The 20,872-nt window shown below is 42.3% G+C and overlaps 1 protein-coding gene across 4 annotated transcripts in view; it reads left to right on the forward strand.

Annotated features, from left to right (window-relative positions):
- Nucleotides 1-20,872, forward strand: part of PTPRT (protein tyrosine phosphatase receptor type T) — a 699,175-nt gene that overhangs the window by 654,291 nt on the left and 24,012 nt on the right. For all 4 annotated transcript variants that reach the window (XM_054046511.1, XM_054046508.1, XM_054046510.1 and 1 more), the window contains 4 exons: nucleotides 5,797-5,884; nucleotides 17,526-17,602; nucleotides 18,896-18,932; nucleotides 20,297-20,394. In XM_054046511.1, coding sequence (XP_053902486.1) covers nucleotides 5,797-5,884; nucleotides 17,526-17,602; nucleotides 18,896-18,932; nucleotides 20,297-20,394 — 300 coding nt within the window. The remainder of the gene's footprint in view (nucleotides 1-5,796; nucleotides 5,885-17,525; nucleotides 17,603-18,895; nucleotides 18,933-20,296; nucleotides 20,395-20,872) is intronic.

The following is a 20,872-nucleotide window of genomic DNA, read 5'->3' on the forward strand; positions in this document are numbered from 1 at the left end:
GAAAATTTCTCTGTTAAGCAAAACTGGTCGCCTGCCATATTTGCTATTTTTTTTGCACATCAGGATGGTTTGTTCCTGCTCCCTCGATAAGGCTTCTTTAAAATACAGCCAGCTCTCTTGGACTCCTTTCCCTCTCATATTAGCCTCCCAGTTCCCTGGGGGAGTCTGCCCATCAGTTCCCTGAGGGAGTCAAAGTCTGCTTTTCTGAAGTCCAGGGTCCGTATTCTGCTGCTCTCCTTTCTTCCTTGTGTCAGGATCCTGAACTCGACCATTTCATGGTCACTGCTGCCCAGGTTGCCATCTCCTACCAATTCTTCCCTGTTTGTGAGCAGCAGGTTAAAAGGAGCACAGCCCCTAGTTGGTTCCTCCAGCACTTGCACCAGAAAGTTGTCCCCGACACTCTCCAAAAACTTCCTGGATTGTCTGTGCATTGTTGTATTGCTGTCTCAGCACATGTCAGGGTGATTGAAGTCCCCCATGAGAACCAGGGCCTGTGATATGGAAACTTCTCTTAGTTGTCCAAAGAAAGCCTCCTCTACCTCACCCTCCTGGTCTGGTGGTCTATAGCAGATGCCCACCATGACATCACCCTTGTTGCTCTCACCTCTAAACTTAATCCAAAGACACTCAACAGGCTTTTCTCCAGTTTCATACTGGAGCTCTGAGCAATCATACTGCTCTCTTACATACAGTGCAACTCCTCCACCTTTTCTCCCCCGTCTGTCCTTCCTGAACAGTTTATACCCACTCATGACAGTGCTCCAGTCATGTGAGTTACCCCCACCAAGTCTCTGTTATTCCAATCACATCATAGTTCCTTGACTGTGCCAGGACTTCCAATTCTTCCTGCTTGTTTTCCAGGCTTCTTGCATTCGTGTACAGGCACCTAAGATAACTAGCCAATTGCCCTACTTTCTCAGTATGAATAAGGAGGCATCCCCTGTTGCACCCTTCTCCTTGTGTTTCCTTCCGGTATCCCACTTCCCTCCGGGCTTAGGTCTCCATCCCCCGGTGAACCTAGTTTAAAGCCCTCCTCACTAGGTTAGCAAGCCTGCCTGCAAAGATGCTCTTCTCTCTCTTCGTTAGGTTGATCCCATCTCTTCCTAGAAATCCTTCTTCCTGGAACAGCATCCCATGGTTGAAGAATCCAAAGCCCTCTTTCCGACACCACCTGCGCAACCATGCATTTATCTCCACAATTTGATGGTCCCTACCTGAGCCTTTTCCTTCAACAGGGAGGATGGACGAGAACGTGACTTACGCCTCAAACTCCTTTATCCTTCTTTCCAGAGCTACGTAGCCTGCAGTGACCCGCTCAAGGTCATTCTTGGTGCCCACATGGAGTATCATTGGTACCCACATGGAGAAGTAAAAAGGGGTAGCGGTCTGAGGGCTTGATCAGTCTCGGCAGACACTCTGTCACATCCTGAATTCTAGCTCCAGGCAAGCAGCACGTTTCTCGAGTTTCCAGGTCTGGACGGCAGATGGATGACACTGTCCCCATTATGAGGGAGTCCCCGACCACCATCACCTGTCTCGTTCTCTTGGGAGTGGTGGTCGTGGAACCCCCATCCCTAGGACAATGCATCCCATGCTTTCTGGTCAATAGGGTCTCCTTCTTATCCCTTCCCTCAGTTGACTCTTCCAAACCATTCTCCGCTGTAATACTTGTGCAGAGGGCCTGAAAATGGTTTCTTACCTCTATCCGCATTGGGGGTACATGGGTTATCCTCTTTCTTCTTCTGGAGGTCACATGCTGCCAATTTTCTTCCCCGTTCTGCACTGCCCTCTCTGATTCTTTAGCATGTGCTGTGCCTGCAGAACCAAACGCTGACTTCTATCCAGAAAATCTTCATTTTCTCTGATGCAGCACAGGGTTGATACTTGGGTCTCTAGTCTTTAACCTTCTCTTCCAATATGGAGACCAGCTTGCATTTCATACAGACAAATTCACTTCTATAATCTGGGAGAAAGACAAACATAGTACATCCTGTGCAGGTCACAACAGCTGATCACTCACTATCAATATTGTCTTCGTTCTAAGAGCCTCTTCAGATGTTGTATTTACTGCTCACAGATGCCTGAAAGGCAAAAACTCTGTGGGAACTCCCCCCCGCAGGCAAACTATCTCTGATGGCTTCTCCTCTGTTCACCGCTCACTCGGTTCACAGTCCTTACTTCCAGCTACAAATTCCATGTACATCTGAGGGAATAGAATCCTTTTGTTATCTATAAATTATATAATAAATTATAAATACTGTTTGTCTCCTAACTGGTAGGGATCTTATTTACATTTTACAAAAATTTCTGTAGGAAAAGAGCATTGAAAATTAAGACCCAGATCTTGTGAACACCGAAATTCTACAAACAACCAGAAAGCGCTTAACTAAATAAACAAGTGCAGAATAGTCACTCTTGAGCATAAATGAGAAAAAAATAAAGAGCTAGTAACACATAAATAAAACATCTGATTTAAATTTGGACAATTGTTTTGATTTTTTTTTAATCATGACTTTTATCTATCCTGCTTTAAATAATAAAATTATTTTGATTTTTAAATTAGCAGAATGAAAACTAGTTACAAGTTTTTTATATTGCACAGGTAACAGAAATCCTGTCTCATCTCAGTGGTGCAGAAATGCTTGTTATAAAAAGAAAACTTCTAGTGTAGAATTTCAGATGTGGTCTCCCTTTTGTGGATGCAGTTTAATTTGTGCCTGTTATTTTTGCACTTCCATTTCAGCTGTAGATGCAAATATTAACAGCCACACCTCTACCTACCTCATTGCCGATCACAGATCTGGAGGTTAGTGGTGCAGTTTCTTCAATTTGTTCATCTTGCTAATGGAAAAGCATCTGCACAAATGGTACCCTCAAACAGGGAATCTGTGCCTTCCATTCAAACAGAGATTGATATCTTAGTATAGTGTAAAATAACTCAGTGTTCAGTGAGAAGAACAATCATCAGCTTCCTCTTGAATCTTCTAAGGTCATATCAGGCCAGTGGTTTCTTTCAGCAGAAATCCTCATCAATTTAAATGGGAAGTTTCATGCTCAAATCAATGGCAGGATAGGGTTATTTGAACATAAGAACAGCCATGCTGGGTCAGACCAATGGACCATCTAACCCTGTATCCTGTCTTCCGACAGTGGCCACTGGCAGTGCTTCAGAGAGAATGAACAGAACAGGCAATCATCAAGTGATCCATCCCCTGTCACCCATTCCCACATTCTGGCAAACAGAGGCTAGGGACACTTCAGAGCATGGTTTTGCATCCTTGCCCATCTTGGCCATTGATGGACCTATCCTCCATGAACTTATCCAGTTCTTTTTTGAACCCTATTATAGTCTTGGCCTTCACAACATCCTCTGGCAAAGAGTTCCACAAGTTGACTATGTGTTGTATGAAGAAATACTTCCTTTTGTTTGTTTTAAACCAGCTGCCTATTAATTTCATTTGGTGACCCCTAGTTCATGTGTTATGAGAAGTAGTAAACAAAACTTCCTTAACTTTCTCTACATCAGTCATGATTTTATAGACCTCAATCATATCTCCCCTTAGCCGCCTCTTTTCCAAGCTGAAAAGTACCAGTCGTATTAATCTCTCCTCATACAGAAGCCATTCCACACCCCTAATCATTTTTGTTGCCCTTTTCTGAACCTTTTCCAATTCCAATATATCTTTTTTGAGATGGGGCGACCAGAACTGCACGCAGTAGTCAAGATGTGGGCGTACCATGGATTTATATAAAGGCAATATGATATTTTCTTTCTTATTATCAATCCCTTTCCTAATGATCTGGGTTTTATTGGATCTGACTGCATCCCCTTTGGTTGGACAAGACAGCATCACCCTGGTATAAATATGATGAGGTGGGATTTTTTTTTCTTCTCAAAAGTTTGATTAGATTGCTAATGACTATTGCCATGCTCTGGTCAATGTACTGTAACTAGATCCTAATGTAAAAATAAGGCACCTTTTTTCCCTTCTCTTTGAAGATGAAAATGAGCCTCCCACACCCAAGAAGTGGGCTGTAGTCCACGAAAGCTTATGCTCTAATAAATTTGTTAGTCTCTAAGGTGCCACAAGTACTCCTGTTCTTTTTGTGGATACAGACTAACAAGGCTCCTACTCTGAAACCACACCCACTTTGTTATACTTATTTTTTTTGCCCAGGAGATTAGCTGCTATTATGTAGTAGCTCCCTGTAAAAGGAAATAGAAGTGTGATCAAAGCCCTCACCAATTACTGTTATCACCTCTTGCTCCTGGGCTTTTGAATTGGGTCTTGCCTTCCCTGTTGTCAACAGCACTCATAGATATGCCTGACATTATCTGTCCTGGAACTCTATGAGAGGAAATTCAAGATCTGCCAAGAAGTCACTCGGATCACGTTTTATTGCAATGTGAGGTTTGTAGATCCTGGTTATTATGTCTGTCTTCCATCCCCAATCAGACACAATAATAGACCTGGATGGCTTGTGAAGATGCATGTGAGTTTATTTTCAAATTTGGGCTATTGCAAACCACCCGCTTCTAGTGAAGGCAAAATAAAGTCTCCAAGGGTTAAATTAAAAAAAAACATTATTTCCTAAGAATTTTAAATAATACAGTTTGTAACACTGCTATTATTCTCTTGGAACACTGCATTTGCTTACAAGTCATGCTTGGGACTGGCAAAGTGACAGAAAATCTCAGGGGAAGGTAAGTAGGCGCGGCCGTTTACGTTCCCAACACTGAGCAAAGCCAGAATGGGGCTACAGCTGAGAATTCACGTTTGTGGTTTTCTGTCTCAGCTGTGAGAAGCTATGCAAGTGGCACTAAGAGAAGGTCAGTGCCATCTGTGTCCCAAAAGAGAACGCTGCTCCTGCTTCTCTGAACTGCCCATGCTGAAGTTTCCCTGGCTATGTCTTGAGTGATCATCCCAATTTACAGACACTTCAAGCCATGTTGCAAAGAGAGGAAAGTCTGCCTCCCTGGCCATGTCCCAGGAGATGTGCCTTTTTCCTGGCTATTTCCATAAGAACCTTCATTTTGGAAAATGGTCCATATGATCATATCCAAAGGGACTCATGTGACGAAGTCAGAGGGTGGTTTAAATGCGAGCAGTGGGATGTGGGACCTCCCCCTCGAAGAAACAAATCCCAGGTTTATAACTGTGGCCATGTCCTTTAGCTGTGTGTCTGGGTGTACATTTTATGCAGCATTTGATGCTCAATCCCTGTGTAGTACAAAGACAATAGCTATAATATCCTTCTGTGTGGGCAAGGTGGGAAAGCCTTGTAGGAATTCCTTTAAAAAAACTAGCAGAAGGTTTGTATGGTGTAGTTACTGAAGACTGGTATCCCACTGTTATTAATCCAGAAATAGGAGAAACCACCCTATATACTTTCCATTTAAATATCCTACAAGACTGAGTTCTGCATTTCAGCCATCTGGTTTTTCTCAGGAGCATATGTGTGTGAAACCCTCACGGACCCTGCACTGTAGGGGGAATGTCGCTCACTCTGTAAATATGCCGCCAGAAGCAAATGCACTTCCCCATTCCTTTTAGGTCCATACTTGCACGAGGAAAATGATTCTTAGCCAGCATAAGCCAAAGGGTGCTAATGGTCTCTGCAGAGCTGTGCCTTTTGCATAATCCGATGTGCCTTTTCTTCCTTGAGAACAGCTGTTTGGTTGGTTGAGTACTGAATTATACATCGCCTTTATTTTTGCCGAGCTTTGTCATGTTAAACCACCTGAAGGCATTGGCCACTCTTTTTATAAACACTCTTCCACTGTTTATTTTTCAGGCTCTACCCGAGGGGCAGACGGCATCTTGGGATACGGCCAAGGAAGATGAAAACCGCAATAAGAATAGATATGGGAACATCATCTCCTGTAGGTGCAAATTCAAATTAAACGGAGCTTACTGTATGTGTTTGTCAGCATCTGGACAGATGTTCGAGAGCCTGAATAAAGAAAAATGGCTCAAAATGCCCAGCCTTTGAACAGTTCAATTAGTTAGTTGCAGGCTAAGCTTCTTGTTATGATTTCTCTCCCCTCCCCCTTCACTCCCCACTGTGTGTTTCAGATTTTGTACTTAAGGGCAAAATCCTGCTGTCAGATTTTCACAGTGGACTGTGATTCCAAGAGTCTGTTCTATCTCTACATACACAGAGCTTTCAATACCACAAATGGGAGTTCAAGGGGCAACTAGGAATATCAGAGCTGAGATGTGGATCAGAGAACAGATTTTTTACCTTAGAATAGAAGTTGATAGACTCTAGTCTGTAGAGCACTCACTGGTGGTCTCCAGAGAGCTGGTTGCTTATATGGAGTAAGCTCTGTTCCTTGTTCCTCCTAAATCACATTGACAGCTAAAATAACATTAAACACTTCCCAATCTTACCTGCTCAAGTGAGCAATCGGTGTAGTTGCTACAGGGATGTTATGGGATTGTAAATGAGATGGGAGGTGTGTGAGACCCTCTCTCTCTATTGAGATACATTCAGCAGCATGGAAGCTATTTTAGAACCCCTGTATTAGATCATTGATATAAGAAATTGACCCAGGAACACAAACGGACACTTTTTGAGAGTTCCATTGAAGCCAGGTGAGTCATGCTAGTGTAAATGAGAGGAAAATTAGGCCCCATGCATTTATACATTTTATGTTGGCCAGGGGGGAAAATATCTTTCTTGCAAACATAAAGAATAGTCTTATGGTTAAGCCACTCGACTGTGACTCATCAGATTTAGAATTTGTTCTTGGATCTGGCACAGATTTCTGGGTGACCTGGGAGACGTCACTGTCTGTCTGTCTGCCTTAGATCCCCATTCATAAAATGGGGTTAATAATACTGCTTATTTCACATCTTTTCTCTGTTTTGACAGTTTAGATTGAGTTCCTACTCTGTAGAATTTACAGTGTTTTACTATGTGTTTATAGGCTGCCTAGCGCAATGTGATGTATAAAATAATAATAACAATTAGTCAGAATGGGCAAACTGTGCTGGATAAAATAAGCTCTTCCTCTGCCCAGACACTTGGTCAATACCCAAACCAAATCTTTTCTTTTTTTTTTTTAGTTTCAAAAAAAGTTTGACACATTTTGGTTGGTTGGTTGGGATTTTTTGTTTTTTTGTTTGGTTTGTCTGTGTTCCAGCTGGATGTGGTTTAACCTGCACAATCTGATGCAGCAACAGAATTAAACAATGGATCTGAGCCAAAACCCTGGATCTAGATAGTTTCCATCTGCCTGCAGGGAAGATCTAGATTTGGATCCTAAGTTTATAGCTCAGGCTCATATCTAAACAGAATGAAATCACTATAACAAATGGAAAACATGAAAAAAGAAACTGAACTAATACTGTAGCATTAGGAGCCTACCTAATCATGAACTGAGATCCACTAATACCTTTCGAATATAATTTATTTTCCAGCTTCCGTATCTGTGGCACCAATGATATAAAAACAACAACTCAAGCAACAGGCTGTTGGGCATGGTGTAGAATGGTTTAGAAACCTTTTGATCTAGAGGAATAATGATGAGATTGAAAGTAAATCAGGAATTCCTTAATTTTAATCCAAATTTTGCAACTGATTTACTCTATGGCATTGGGCACGTCACTTAACCTCCTTGCTTCTGTTTCTCCATCTGTAAAATGGATATGGTAGTACTCGAGTGAAAACTTGTCCAGTGTTTTTGAAGAAGAAAGTGCCCTGTATTTATGAGTGGTGTATGTAATGAGGAAAATATGTGAGGCGATTTTTTCAGGTAGTTTTGAGTAAGCAGAGGACATGACTGAAGATGGAGGACAGAAGCAACTAAACTATAGTTTCTGTCCAATTTAGGACTCGAGAGATCACCAAGTGCAGCACATGGCAAAAATACACATAGTGAAATCAGACAAGGTGAATGTGAAATGACACAGTGGGGAAATGTCCATAATGTTGCGTGCTTGAAGTTAATTACTTGAGATTGTTAAATAGACTCAAATGGAATTATTTAATCAAAGATTAACTATCTGAGATTAGTAGAGCACTATACAGAATACAGAAATAATAGATGCATTCTGACCCTTGATATCAGGTAAAAACCTGGCCTCTGTGTCTCTGTCTTCTGTAAATGATGAGATTTGAGCAGTTAGCACTTGCCGATCTGACTTTCAAATCCCTTGTGTTTTATAGAGTATGAGACAGAGGATCTCCTTTTTGTAAGGGAAAATTGCTTTCCCGCAATTAAATTCACTGTGTCTTGTTTTGAGATTTTTGTTTTACCTAATTACTTATGGAATTTCTTTTATGGAATTTTTAGGTTATATGATCAATAAACTAAAGGGAATTCTAATCTGATCATTATTACTGACAGCTGTTACAACCAGCAGTTTTACTGAGTTAAAAACATCTTTCAATGGGTCATTGTTTCATCCATTACAGAACCCATCTGTAATAACAATGATTCCTTATCAATCACACAGTCCATTACAGAGAACATCTGCCATAACATGAATCCCTTGTCAGTCACACCGTTTTGTTTATAACTTACTTCTATAGACACTTTTTTTATCAGTTTGATGGGTCTTTTCCCTGACATGTATAATCCCACAGATTTGGAGGCACCAACCATAATGAAGTAAAGCCCAATACTTGGTCACATAAAGTTCCTGAATCCAGGTCACTTACAGGTCAAGAACCAACACTCTGGCCTTAGAATTCAAACACACTCCTTTCTAATATCATAAAGAGTCTGGCAGAATAGTTAATATGTGAAGGAGTTTAATCTACAATAAAAAGAGGATTTAAGGGGTTAATAATTATTAACAGGTACTAACAACTAGGATGAATTATTGTCTGACAAAGTGTTGTGCTGCCTTTTGGCTATAAATATAAATACAGTAGGAATCAAGAGGGAGGAGGTGATGTTCTTGAATATGGAAATGCAAAATGTAATCAAAGCTAAGGAAGAGGTGTTTGCAAGGTCTAAAACATCATAATATAAGTTCAGGTCCAGAGGCAGAGAGGGTGAAAAGGCATAAATAAGAAAAGTGGAGGTAGAGAAGGAGAGAAAGGATGTACACGAGTTTAAGATAAATAACAAGATTGAGTTTTTTCCCCTCAAATACATATTGAATCAAGAGTGCAGAGGAGGAGACAATAGACCTTCTAGGAGACAGGAAGGAGAGTTTAGTAACAGAAGAGATAGGAACAGATAAATGGAATGAAATTCTTTGCCTCACAATTTCCGAGGTGTCTCAGGATGGATGCCATTAAAGGGAAAGAAGGTGTCCAGGGAAGAAAGGAGATATCTGAAGAGCCTATGGGCCTGTTCCAACATCCATTGAAATCAATGGAAGTCTTTGCAGTGTTGTGAATTCAGTCCTTGAGGGGGCCATTTAGGGATCTGGGACAAAAATCTGTCTAGGGATTGGTCCTGCTTTGAGCAGGGGGCTGGACTAGATGACCTCCTGAGGTCCCTTCCAACCCTGATATTCTATGATTCTATGAAAAAAAAATCAAACTTTTGACTCCAGTGGAGTCTACATAATTTCCCTGCTGGGACACGGGACCAGGAGAGTATGCACTAGCCAGGAGGCTAGGCCAGGCCAGAAATCAAGCAGAATTCAGGTATCAAAAGGAATCTTTTCTCCCAGACTCGGGGTCCTGGGCAGCAGTGTAGCATCCCCTTCCTTACTCTTCTTGAGCCCACACCAGGAGGCATGGTGTTATTAGCTGGACTCTGTGATCCCTCTGAGTGTGACTCTCAAAGCACATAGCAGGAGTTAATGATGCTTACAACAGTTCATAGAATCACAGAATATCAGGATTAGAAGGGACCTCAGGAGGTCATCTAGTCCAACCCCCTGCTCAAAGCTGGACCAATCCCCAACTAAATCATCCAAGCCAGGGCTTTGTCAAGCCTGACCTTAAAAACCTCTAAGGAAGGAGATTCCACCACCTCCCTAGGTAACCCATTCCAGTGCTTCACCACCTCCTAGTGAAAAAGTTTTTCCTAATATCCAACCTAAACCTCCCCCACTGCAACTTGAGACCATTACTCCTTGTTCTGTCATCTGGTACCATTGAGAACAGTCTAGATCCATCCTCTTTGGAACCCCCTTTCAGGTAGTTGAAAGCAGCTATCAAATCCCCCCTCATTCTTATTTTCTGCAGACTAAACAATCCCAGTTCCCTCAGCCTCTCCTCATAAGTCGTGTGCTCCAGCCCCCTAATCATTGTTGTTGCCATCTGCTGGACTCTCTCCAATTTTTCCATATCCTTCTTGCAGTGTGGGGCCCAAAACTGGACACAGTACTCCAGATGAGGCCTCACCAATGTTGAATAGAGGGGAATGATCACGTCCCTCGATCTGCTGACAGTGCCCCTACTTATACAGCCCAAAATTCCATTAGCCTTCTTGGCAACAAGGGCACTCCGTTGACTCATATCCAGCTTCTTGTCCTCTGTAATCCCTATGTTCTTTTCTGCAGAACTACTGCCTAGCCATTCGGTCCCTAGTCTGTAGCAGTGCATGGGATTCTTCCGTCCTAAGTGCAGGACTCTGCACTTGTCCTTGTTGAACCTCATCAGATTTCTTTTGGCCCAATCCTCTAATTTATCTAGGTCCCTCTGTATCCTATCCCTCCAGCATATCTACCACTCCTCCCAGTTTAGTGTCATCTGCAAACTTGCTGAGGGTACAGTTCCAACTCCAGTATCTGCTGGGGCTTTATTCTCCAGCTACATAAAATGAATAGCTCCTATTGATGTCAGTGGGAGTTATCCATATGCTGGTTTGGGAGAACCAGGCCCCTGGGAGAGAAGAAATGGGATGTTCACCACATAGTGTGGCTTCTCTTTTGGTCCTCTCAGCCTGACTGATGATTGATTTCATTGGGAATTATGCCTAAGTGAAGACAAGAGGATCAGGCTCAGAGAAATGACAGCAGACCTGGAAATGGAACCCAGGAGTCCTGACTCCCTAAAGCCAATCATGAGAAGATGTGTCCTCATTGAGTACATGCTACAAAATTCTGAGCAAACTAGGTATCTTGGAAAATGGTGAATGAAACCACTGCACCTTTAACAAACTGCATAATTGTGGTTCAAATCAATTGCTGGCAAAAGCCAGAGTCTGCACTGATTAGTTTTACAATTTTACTTATTAAAACGCTACAGATGCCAATGAAGATGCTTTGCTAAATATTTCTATTACTGTTTCACCGCTCCAGGAACTGGAACCACAAGTCCCCATGGGAAGAGCATTGAAGGGCTTTCTGATTTTGCTGTAATTTCTCTAAGTGCCTCTGTTGTAACCTCTCACAGTAGCACCCCTCCGCGAATCATAGCACAGCTTATCCTTACATCCCTTTGGGTAATGATACAGTACGAGGACTATCTTTCCCAGCTCACTCTTCCTTCTCAGCACTGTGTTAAAACAGGGCACTGACCTCTCTGTGCAGATACCAGTAGGTCTTTCTCCCAATCCCAACTCTTGCCGTTGCAAACAGCCCAAACTGCAGTGGAAGAGGTCAGGTTCCACTGCACATGGGGAAAGGATACAGAGACTCAGCACAGTGGGCCCTAGTTCCCTTGAGTGTTGTGAAGCTCTGCTTTGTGGGGATCTCTGCAACCCAGTACACAGAGGTGTTTTGGGGGGAGCTGGGGTCATGTCTTCATAACCACACAGATTCTTCAGCTTTCCTGCTGGGGAGGTGGAATGTGTCTTCTCTGTGGGAATTACTTCAGCCTTGAAGTTTCCTCGGTGCTGGGGGAGGTATCCTAGCAGAACTCAGTACAGCCAAGATACATGGGCTGTGTGTCTGGGTTTAGGATTTAGCCTCTAATGTAAAGATCTGAAAAAGCAAGCAAAGATTGGGGGATAAATGAAGAGTCCTCTTTGTAGACCAGGGACCAGTGAGGAAGCGGGAATCTGTTTGCCTGTATATGGACAAATAAAAATGTGCCTAGGGCGAAACAACTTAGAATAATTTTGAGGCCTGGGTTTTTAGTCCTCCAAAATGTTTGGGGGTGTCTGGTGTTGAGGTTTTGGTTTGTCCAATTATATAGATAAGAAAACATGGCAACTGTTATTGAACTTTTTGGTCCAGATTTTCATCGTATCTCCCCCTAGCCATTCAAAGTCAGGGATGCTGAGATCTGAGACCGTCTCTGGGAGGGGCGGGGGGCAGGGGGAGAGAGGGAATGCGGAAGTAAATTGTACCTGGGATCTGTAAGGCAAAAACCCTAACTTGTTTCAAGACTGAGTTTAATAAATTTATGGAGAGGAGGGTGTGATGAGACTGCCTACAATGGCATGTAGCCGATCTGCCATTGCTAGCAGCAAATATCTCCAATGGTCGGTGATGGGATATGAGATGGGGAGGGCCCTGAATTACTACAGCAAATTCTTTCCCATGTGTCTGGCTGGTGGGTCTTGCCCACATGCTCAGGGTCAACTGAGTGCCATATTTGGGTTGTGAAGGAATTTCCCCCTGGGTCAGATAGGCAGAGAGACTGGGTTTTTTTGCCTTCCTCTGCATCTTCGGTCGCTTGCAGGTTTAAACTAGTGTACAGGTGGATTCGCTGTGACTTGAAATCTTTAAATCATGATCTGAGGACTTCAGTAACTCAGCCAGAGATTAGGAGTCTATTACAGGAGTGGGAGGGTGAGGTTCTGTGGCCTGCATGTGCAGGAGGTCAGACTAGATGATCATGATGGTGCCTTCTGGCCTTAAAGTCTGATAGTCTAAGACAGCACAAGTCTTTCCCTCTCCTTTTCCCCTGGGCTGAGCACTGTCCCCAGCATGGAGTGGGATGCCTGCTGTCAAAGGGAAGTGCTGTTCCTAGTACCCCAGGAGTAATTACAGCCGAGTCAGCCAGAATTCTCCCAGGGTTCCTGCTGCAGTGCAGTCCCTCAAGCCTCCAAAACAGACCAGAACTTGAAAGCCATGATTTGGGCCATAGAAATAAAAAATACAGAACAGAAGGCAAAGAGAATCCTACAGGGAAACTATTTAAAAAAAAGTTGTTTGAAATATCCTTTGGGATGGAGAAGTTTGTGAGGGAACATCATTGAAGTATATAAAATTATGGAAAGTGCAGAAAGGACAGCTTTTGCAAAGGCATTTGAGCTATTGTCAAAGAGCACAAATGAAGCATAAATAATTCAGTCCGAATTTTCTTCCGTGCAGAAAAACATAGAATTGAGTCAGTACCATGGACAGCAACCCAGACAGCTCATAAAAATAAAAACTATGTTACAGGGATGGGTACAGAATAAAAACCCTTCTAAGTCCAAGGAGACGGAGTGAGCTTAGTTTATGTTCCTGACTTCCTCATTGAGCAATATCCTGTTCCTGGCTGCCGTCTTCACCTCACTGAAAATGTTGCCTCATGCCTCAGTTTAGCTTCCATTTCATGGGATAACTCTAGACTCAAAATGAGATGTGGAAATAATCACACTGACCTTCACAATTATTCAAAAATGAGAATTTTGACACAAGTTTGAAATGATGAATTTGGTGTGCTAGAATGGAACTATTTTCAGTGAAATTCTTGTCACTTTGGAGTTGGTATTAAAACAGGTTTACAGGCAATTTTTTGTAAATTTTTCAAGTTGTGTTAATTCACAAGGGTAGAAGATGATATGGCAAAATAAAATGATAAAAAATGTCATGACAATGGTTCTGCAGTTTCTCACAGCCCTGGATTTTGTAGGCATGAGCTTGCTTTTAAGCAGATGCTCCCACTCATGCTAAAATGTTTGGTGATTTTGTGATGTGAAATGAATTCACTCACACTCTTTAACTTCTGATTTGAATTTGAGCTTAGCTTGCCAGAGATTAGAGGCTTCTGAGCTAGTGTGGTCCAGTAATGGAAAGTTCTAAGAATCAGGAGACCAAGTTCTAATCTCATCTCTAGTACAGACCTGTTGTGTGACCTTGGGCAGGTTACCTCATCTCTGTGTCTCAGTTTCCCCATTTAAAAAAAAAGGATATTTGCCTTCCTTTGTAAAGCATTTTAAAACCTATAGATGTTTTATGAGAGCACTAGTGTTACTAGTAGTTATTATTAGTGCATCAATGTACTGTGTACCTTCCCCCATACGGTACATTCCTAACAGCTTTGTAAAGCATTCGGAAAATCTGATTTAAAAGATAAGTTATTTCATGAACTTTTATCTAGCCAGTTCCCCTAAAAATATGAACTAGATTAAAGGCCCCACTCCCTCCTGAAAGGTAAGACATCATTAATATTTCCTACATTTATTGTATATACAGAGGCTGTCTGTCACACCATTCACCCTATGAGCAAAATATTTCTCCCATGAAAAATAAAATCTCATTTCTATAAAAATACAATGAGATATTATGACTCCAATTCCACAGAAGAAAAACTGAGCTCCCAGTATATTTCAGTTGGTCCAAAACCAGAACTGGACCTCAGTCTAAATGCCTCCTCTGTTTTTAAGTTTTCTTTGTTTCATTTCAAATGATTGTTTCTTCATAGCTTATTTTGGGTTACTGATAAAGCAGCATTTTTTCCTTTGAAGAAAAATATTATTCTTTATGACAACAAAAGTGCTGCCTTCCTCGGTCCTTTCCCATGTATAAATGTCTACAAGTGATAGTCTTCTCCTGCCGCCACCTTCTTAGACATCTTTTTAGGATAGTCCCTTAGAGGTTCAATTTGTGATTCTTTATAGCTAGGTGGGAACATTTGTTGTTTCTTTTCAATTACATTGTTGCAATAAACTAGACATTCTTACGGTTCTGATCTCCTTGTGACATCACTATAGAGGAATGTCGTCTTTTCCCCCCCTTACGTCTAAGATAGTTTTAATTTCCGTTCCATATAATTCTCACTAGCTTGGCTCCATGCCTTGCGAGCAATTGTCTGCAGTAAATTTTGTGTGTTGCCTCCATACACACAATCTAATCAGCTCTCTGGCTGTCTTTGTAAATTACTCTTAGCATAAATTCTTTTGTCTGTCTAACCATTTGGTTAAGTAAAATTCCCAATGTACTGGTTTAAGTACCGCTAACTTTCTAAGGGCGTGGCTAAACTTGCGAGTTACAGTGCAATAAAGCAGCCCCGGGCGCCCTCGCTCACTCCCCGTCCACACTGGCAAGGCATGTAGAGCGCTCTGACTCCGCAGCTACAGCGCTGCTGGTATTCCACCTCGGCGAGTGGAATAACGTTTGCTGCGCCCCCGCTGGAACACTGCAGTGCCAGTGTGAACGAGGTGTTGCGTTACTGCGCTGTGATCAGCCTCCGGAAACGTCCCATAATCCCCTTAAGTCAAGTGGCCACTCTTGTCATTGTTGTGAAATCGGCTGCAGGAATGCGGAAATGCCCTTTCAAAGCTCCGTTTTGGAGAAGCCGGCTGCTTATCAGCTCCGAGAAAAGCAAACATTTACTGTTTGCTTTGAGTGAGTGAGAGAGAAGCGGGGGTGGGAGGGGGGAAGGGGGGTCTGAACTTACAAGACAGCATGCTGACACACTCAGCACGCCAAAAACTCATTCTCTCTACCCCCACATGCACACAACATACTACCTGTCACACTCCCCCACTCCCCCCCCCACATTTGAAAAGCACATTGCAGTCACTTGCATGCTGGGATAGCTGCTCATAATGCACCGATCCCAATGCCTCTGCAAGTGCTGCAAATGTGGCCACGCCAGCGCGCAAGCAGCTGTCAGTGTAGACAGACTGCAGTGCTTTCCCTACTGCCCTCTACGAAGGTGGGTTTAACGCACAGCGCTCTACATCTGCAAGTGTAGCCATGCCCTAAAACTGGGCGCAATGGGTGCTCCTGCAGAAATACACAAGTACTCACTACAGCCACAAAACCCATATCTGTGAACCCAAATCATATAACAGAACTCCTGTCTGCCTAACCTGCATAACCATTTTGAGCACAATTGTGGGGTGTTGTGGCCATGACAGTGTGTCTGTAGTTGCAGGTTCATCCATTGCATTTGGGTTAAAATACCTGACCCATAAAGTCAAGAGACTATTGGGTTTTGTACCTCTCTCATAAGAAAATTAATTGCAATACATGTCCATATGCATCTGGGCCCTGATTTCCAGAACTGATGCACATAAATCTGCCCTCTTATAACCTGATCCTGTTTCCATTAAAGTCAGTGGCAAACCATCTCTTGACTTCAGTGGTATAGGATCAGGCCTCTAGTTTGCATGTGATTTTGTGTTTAATCATGATGATAGTGTTCAAATGACCGGTTAGATGTTTGGGGCCAAATTTTCAGAAGTGCCTCTAAATTCTTGGTGCCTTAGTCCTTGGGTGATGATTTGTAGATAGCTAGTTCATAGGAATTAAAGTGAATGGAATCTCTGGATCCTCATCACCTCTTAAAAAAATCAGACCTAAGGTGTCTCATGTTGAGCACCCAAAATAGAAGCTATTTTTCAGCAGTTGATCCTTACTTAGGCATTTCTGTACATAATTCCATAGAAACATTGGAGATGCCAGACCGGATCAGTGTCCAGCTAGCCCAGTAGCTTGTCTCTGACAGCAGCCAGCACCAGTTGCTTCAGAGAAAGGTGCAAGAATCCTCAAGTGCAAAATTCGGGAATAATCCGCCCATGGAGAAGTTTGTTCGTAACTTCAGGCAGAGATTGGTTTATGCTTTTTTACCCTATCTAAAGTAACTGAATACTGCTAAGCTCTTGGCCTCAATGTGGTCATGTTGCAATGAGTTATATAGGTTCATTGTGCTGTATACATTCCCATGTAAACAGAATGTTCCTTGGTATCAGTTTTAAATTTTGTATTCTTCAGTTCTATTGAAAACGGAAAAAATTGTTTCTTGAGAGAGATAAGGTCTGTGAGGTAATAACTTTTATTGGATCAACTTCTCTTGCTGGAAGGGATAAGCTTTCAAGCTTCACAGAGCTCTTCTCCGTATGATGAAAGAGGTTAAATAGGAGTGACTGTTTTACCATCTTTATATTCAGTATTTTACATATCTCTGTTGTGACCTCATTTATTTTTCTCTTCTGTAACAATCCCAATCTCAACTCTCACCTCAGTTTCCATAGTCCTGTCAATCCTTGGCCCCTCTTCTGAGCAGACCAGGAAAGCTACCATTTAGTTCTAAGTGTTGGCTTTTGTGATCTGGACATTTCCCTAAGAGGATGAAGGCTGAGATCCAGAAAACGAAGAATGTTCATGTTATGTGTAAATCTCGTAACAGATTATATTAACTTCAGTGAATAATGAATGCCTACTATAAATAAAAGGTAACCCCAGGATGTAAAGGTAACACCTTAAATACCAAAAAGAAGTCATGGACAAATTTATGGATAACACCATGATAGTCTTGATACAGCTGTATGTGTTCAATCAGCCAGTTACAAAAAGCAGCAAGTGGAAAGCTCAATTATAGTACATCTGCCCACTTGTTTTTTCCACTGCCTTAGGACAGCCATATTCTTCTCCATTTAACCACACATGAAACACTTAGCACTTTTATTTATCTTTAACTTTACTCTTTTTCTTTTCATCTTTCAGATGATCATTCAAGAGTGAGACTGCAGCTGTTGGATGGAGACCCTCACTCAGACTACATAAACGCCAACTACATAGATGTAAGGGCCGTGGACATACCTTGTGTGACAGAGAACCATATCATCATATCTGATTGTGGGCATGGTACTTCTTAGGCTAGCTCTACACTAAGAGCTGGAGAGAGTTTCACATCTTGAGGAGACATACTGACCCTAGCTCTCATTGAGCTAGTGTAGTAAAAAGACAATGAAGCCATGTCAGTGTGAGCAGCGGGATGGGCTAACTGCCCTGAGCACACGCCTAGGATCTCTGACGGCGTGTACTTGGGGCAGCTAGCCCCTCCCGTCCCCTCCCATCACTCACACTGCCATGACTATGTTCTATTTTTAGTGCACCAACTTGATGAGAGCTAGTGGGGGTATGTCCCCTTGGGCTGGGGATCATACCTCTCAGCTCCAATCGTAGAGATACCCTTAGAGAGAGATTCACTGCAAATGTGATAAGGCTGATAAAGTTTATCCCAGCTCTGTGCTGTGTTGGGGAGGGTGGTCTGTCTGTCTGTCTCTCTCTATGAGTTACCTACATACATGAGATTTCTGGGTCTGATAGTTACACACACACACAAGTGGAATATAAGATGCATGTACTATGGACACAGAAATCAATATCACCCCTCTCACAATAACATTAATATAGACCTGTGGCTTCTTGATGGTTTACATGGTTGCAGCGTGGGAGGCATTATATGTGTACTGGTATTTTTTTAAGTAGTAGGAAATATCTTTTTAAACATAGCCACCTCCCAGACACACACACTGTGGTCAAAGGAACACACATTTTCTTTTATGCATCTCTTAATCCTTAATAACATTTTTGAAGAGATCCCTCAATGGAGGAAACTGAAAATATACTTAATCACTGATGGTTGAGTCTGTTCTGTAGAGGCAGGTGTGTGCATTTCAGACCAGAAGGCACAGATTTTTGCTTGTTAATTTCTAATCTAAGTAGTGAAGCAGGTTTCCCAGAGTGCCTCCAGTTTAGCTGCAGGACTTGCTGTTTCTTTGAGAAAATGTGAAAAATGCCTCATTCTTGTTTTCTCTCTGGTACTGTCAAATCCATGCTATGAAAACTCCAAACATTTCATGGTAGTTGAATTATTAAAGAGGACTAAAGCAGTTCCTGCCATTTGTAATTCCTCAAAGGGACCCCGTGTCTCATGTAGGGTTTCTATGTACCCATTAGTGCTAGTGCTTCATTCACACACAACAGCTGATTCTACCGGAAGAAGTAAAATGCATGCCAGTTTGCTCACTCTGACGTGTTATTTTAATGGACCTTCCTGATTTGTTTTCCCTTCTCTTATATTTTCCCAGGGATACCACCGGCCTCGTCACTATATTGCAACTCAAGGCAAGTGACAGTCTCCTACTTCTAACTATTTCTCTAAAGACAATGATGTGTTAAGCTGATCCAAGAGCCACTCTCAGAGTACATCTCTTGTGTTTTAATACCTGTAAGCTTAGAGTGGTATTCATGCACAGAAAATAAAATCAGGCATATTCCAGTCCACTGCTTGTGAGGATATTTGAAACATACTCAAATGCACAACCGGAGCTAGATTAACATAAAGAACATCTAAACCTATGTGTAGTAGTAAAGTCAATAATGAGTAATTTGTCCAGGAAGAATGAGGTCAGAGTAAGTTGTGCACTGGAATGTGATTGAGGAATTGGTTGTGTATTAAGGTGGGTCAGAATTGAAAGGGAGTTTGTTATGGAGCTGAAGAATCTGAGAATGTGTTTAATTATGATGTTTGCATGGTCAGGCCTGTGGGAGGGGGTTAGTGTGTTTATGATTATATCCGTAACTGGTGACTTCCTGGATTTGCAGTGGACTGAGTTGATAGACAATGTAATTGAGCAGCCTCACCTGCAAGTTGGTGAAGATTTTGTGGGGGAGTTTCCCACCACTTAAAAATACTAGCAACATGAAGATTTGTGTTGTTAGCTATCAACATTGATATCTATTTCTCCATGCTTCCCCTCTACACATCCCAGATGTCCCTACTGCCCTCCCACTCCCTCCTACACCATTATCAGCCACACCCCTTTGCCAGGACCTCTTCCCTCACTACCAGATATGCTCACTCCCTCCTACTTTGCACCTATGCCACCCCTTGTACTGGCCTACTCACTGGCCCCTTCCATGTCTATGCAATGATAGATTTTAATATGTAAAAGCAGACTAGAGATGGGGACTGAGGGCACATGGGTGTAGGGAGTGCAGCTCTACAGGGAATCTGGAGGGTGGGGCATAGGGACAGTGAGGGTAGACAGAGGGTTGGGGTAGGAAACAGGCTTTCATCTGCAATGTACGGGAGGAGGGAGAAGCAAGCTCAGAGAAGCTCTGCTCTAATAAACCTGCTATGATGACTTAACCCCAGAGCCACAGGGGTACATCCATAATGTATTGGATTGATCATATGTATCTATTTGCGTACTGTATCTCTCTCTAGTACTTATAATGCATCCATCACCACAGTTTCTGCAGTCCTGGAGCCTTAAAATCTCACCCGCCCTGCTAGAGAGAGTATCTGTTTTATTAAAGAAGTCAATATTGTTCAGTGGATGTCACCTTGAAGAGCAAGGAAATACCCCGTAAGAAGGGTGGGATTTAACGTGAACAGGGCTGCAGGCAAAGAACAGCTGAAATGGATTGCTGATGTTAAACGTACCCTTTTAAGATGTCCTTTTTTCTCTCTTCTCCTACCCCAGGTCCCATGCAAGAGACGGTTAAGGATTTCTGGAGAATGATTTGGCAGGAGAATTCTGCAAGTGTTGTCATGGTCACCAACCTGGTGGAAGTTGGCAGGGTAAGGAGGCTGTATTCCCAGTGCTTTTCACCACTTCCTCACCAGATACAGCCAAAATAGGAGCAGATAGTAACATTTTACTGTTCTAAGTATCTTGTAAATATCTCTCACTTACTGCACTTTGAAGAACAAGAGAATAGATTAAACCACTCAGGTTTCTTCTTTAAAACTGTACTCTAATTTTCTTATTTCCTAGCTGCTTCCCCTCATCTCTGATAAGCACCTTTCTCCATCGTGTTTTTGCTTCCTCTTGATGGAAATATATTGGGCCAGATCCTCAGCTGATATAAATCAGGTTAACTCTTAAATTCAGTGGAGTTACAACAATTTGTACCAGTTGAGAAACTGACCCTTTTACTACAGAAACAAAGTAGAGTTCTGTGTAATGTATGTGACTTATTCTTTATCTGCAAAGTTCACATGAGCAAGAATATGGGAAGTTTCTTTAATCTGGTCTCAGTGACTGTTGAAGGATCAC

The sequence above is a fragment of the Malaclemys terrapin genome, chromosome 12 (assembly GCF_027887155.1).
Source record: "Malaclemys terrapin pileata isolate rMalTer1 chromosome 12, rMalTer1.hap1, whole genome shotgun sequence".
Taxonomy (NCBI): Eukaryota; Metazoa; Chordata; order Testudines; family Emydidae; genus Malaclemys; species Malaclemys terrapin.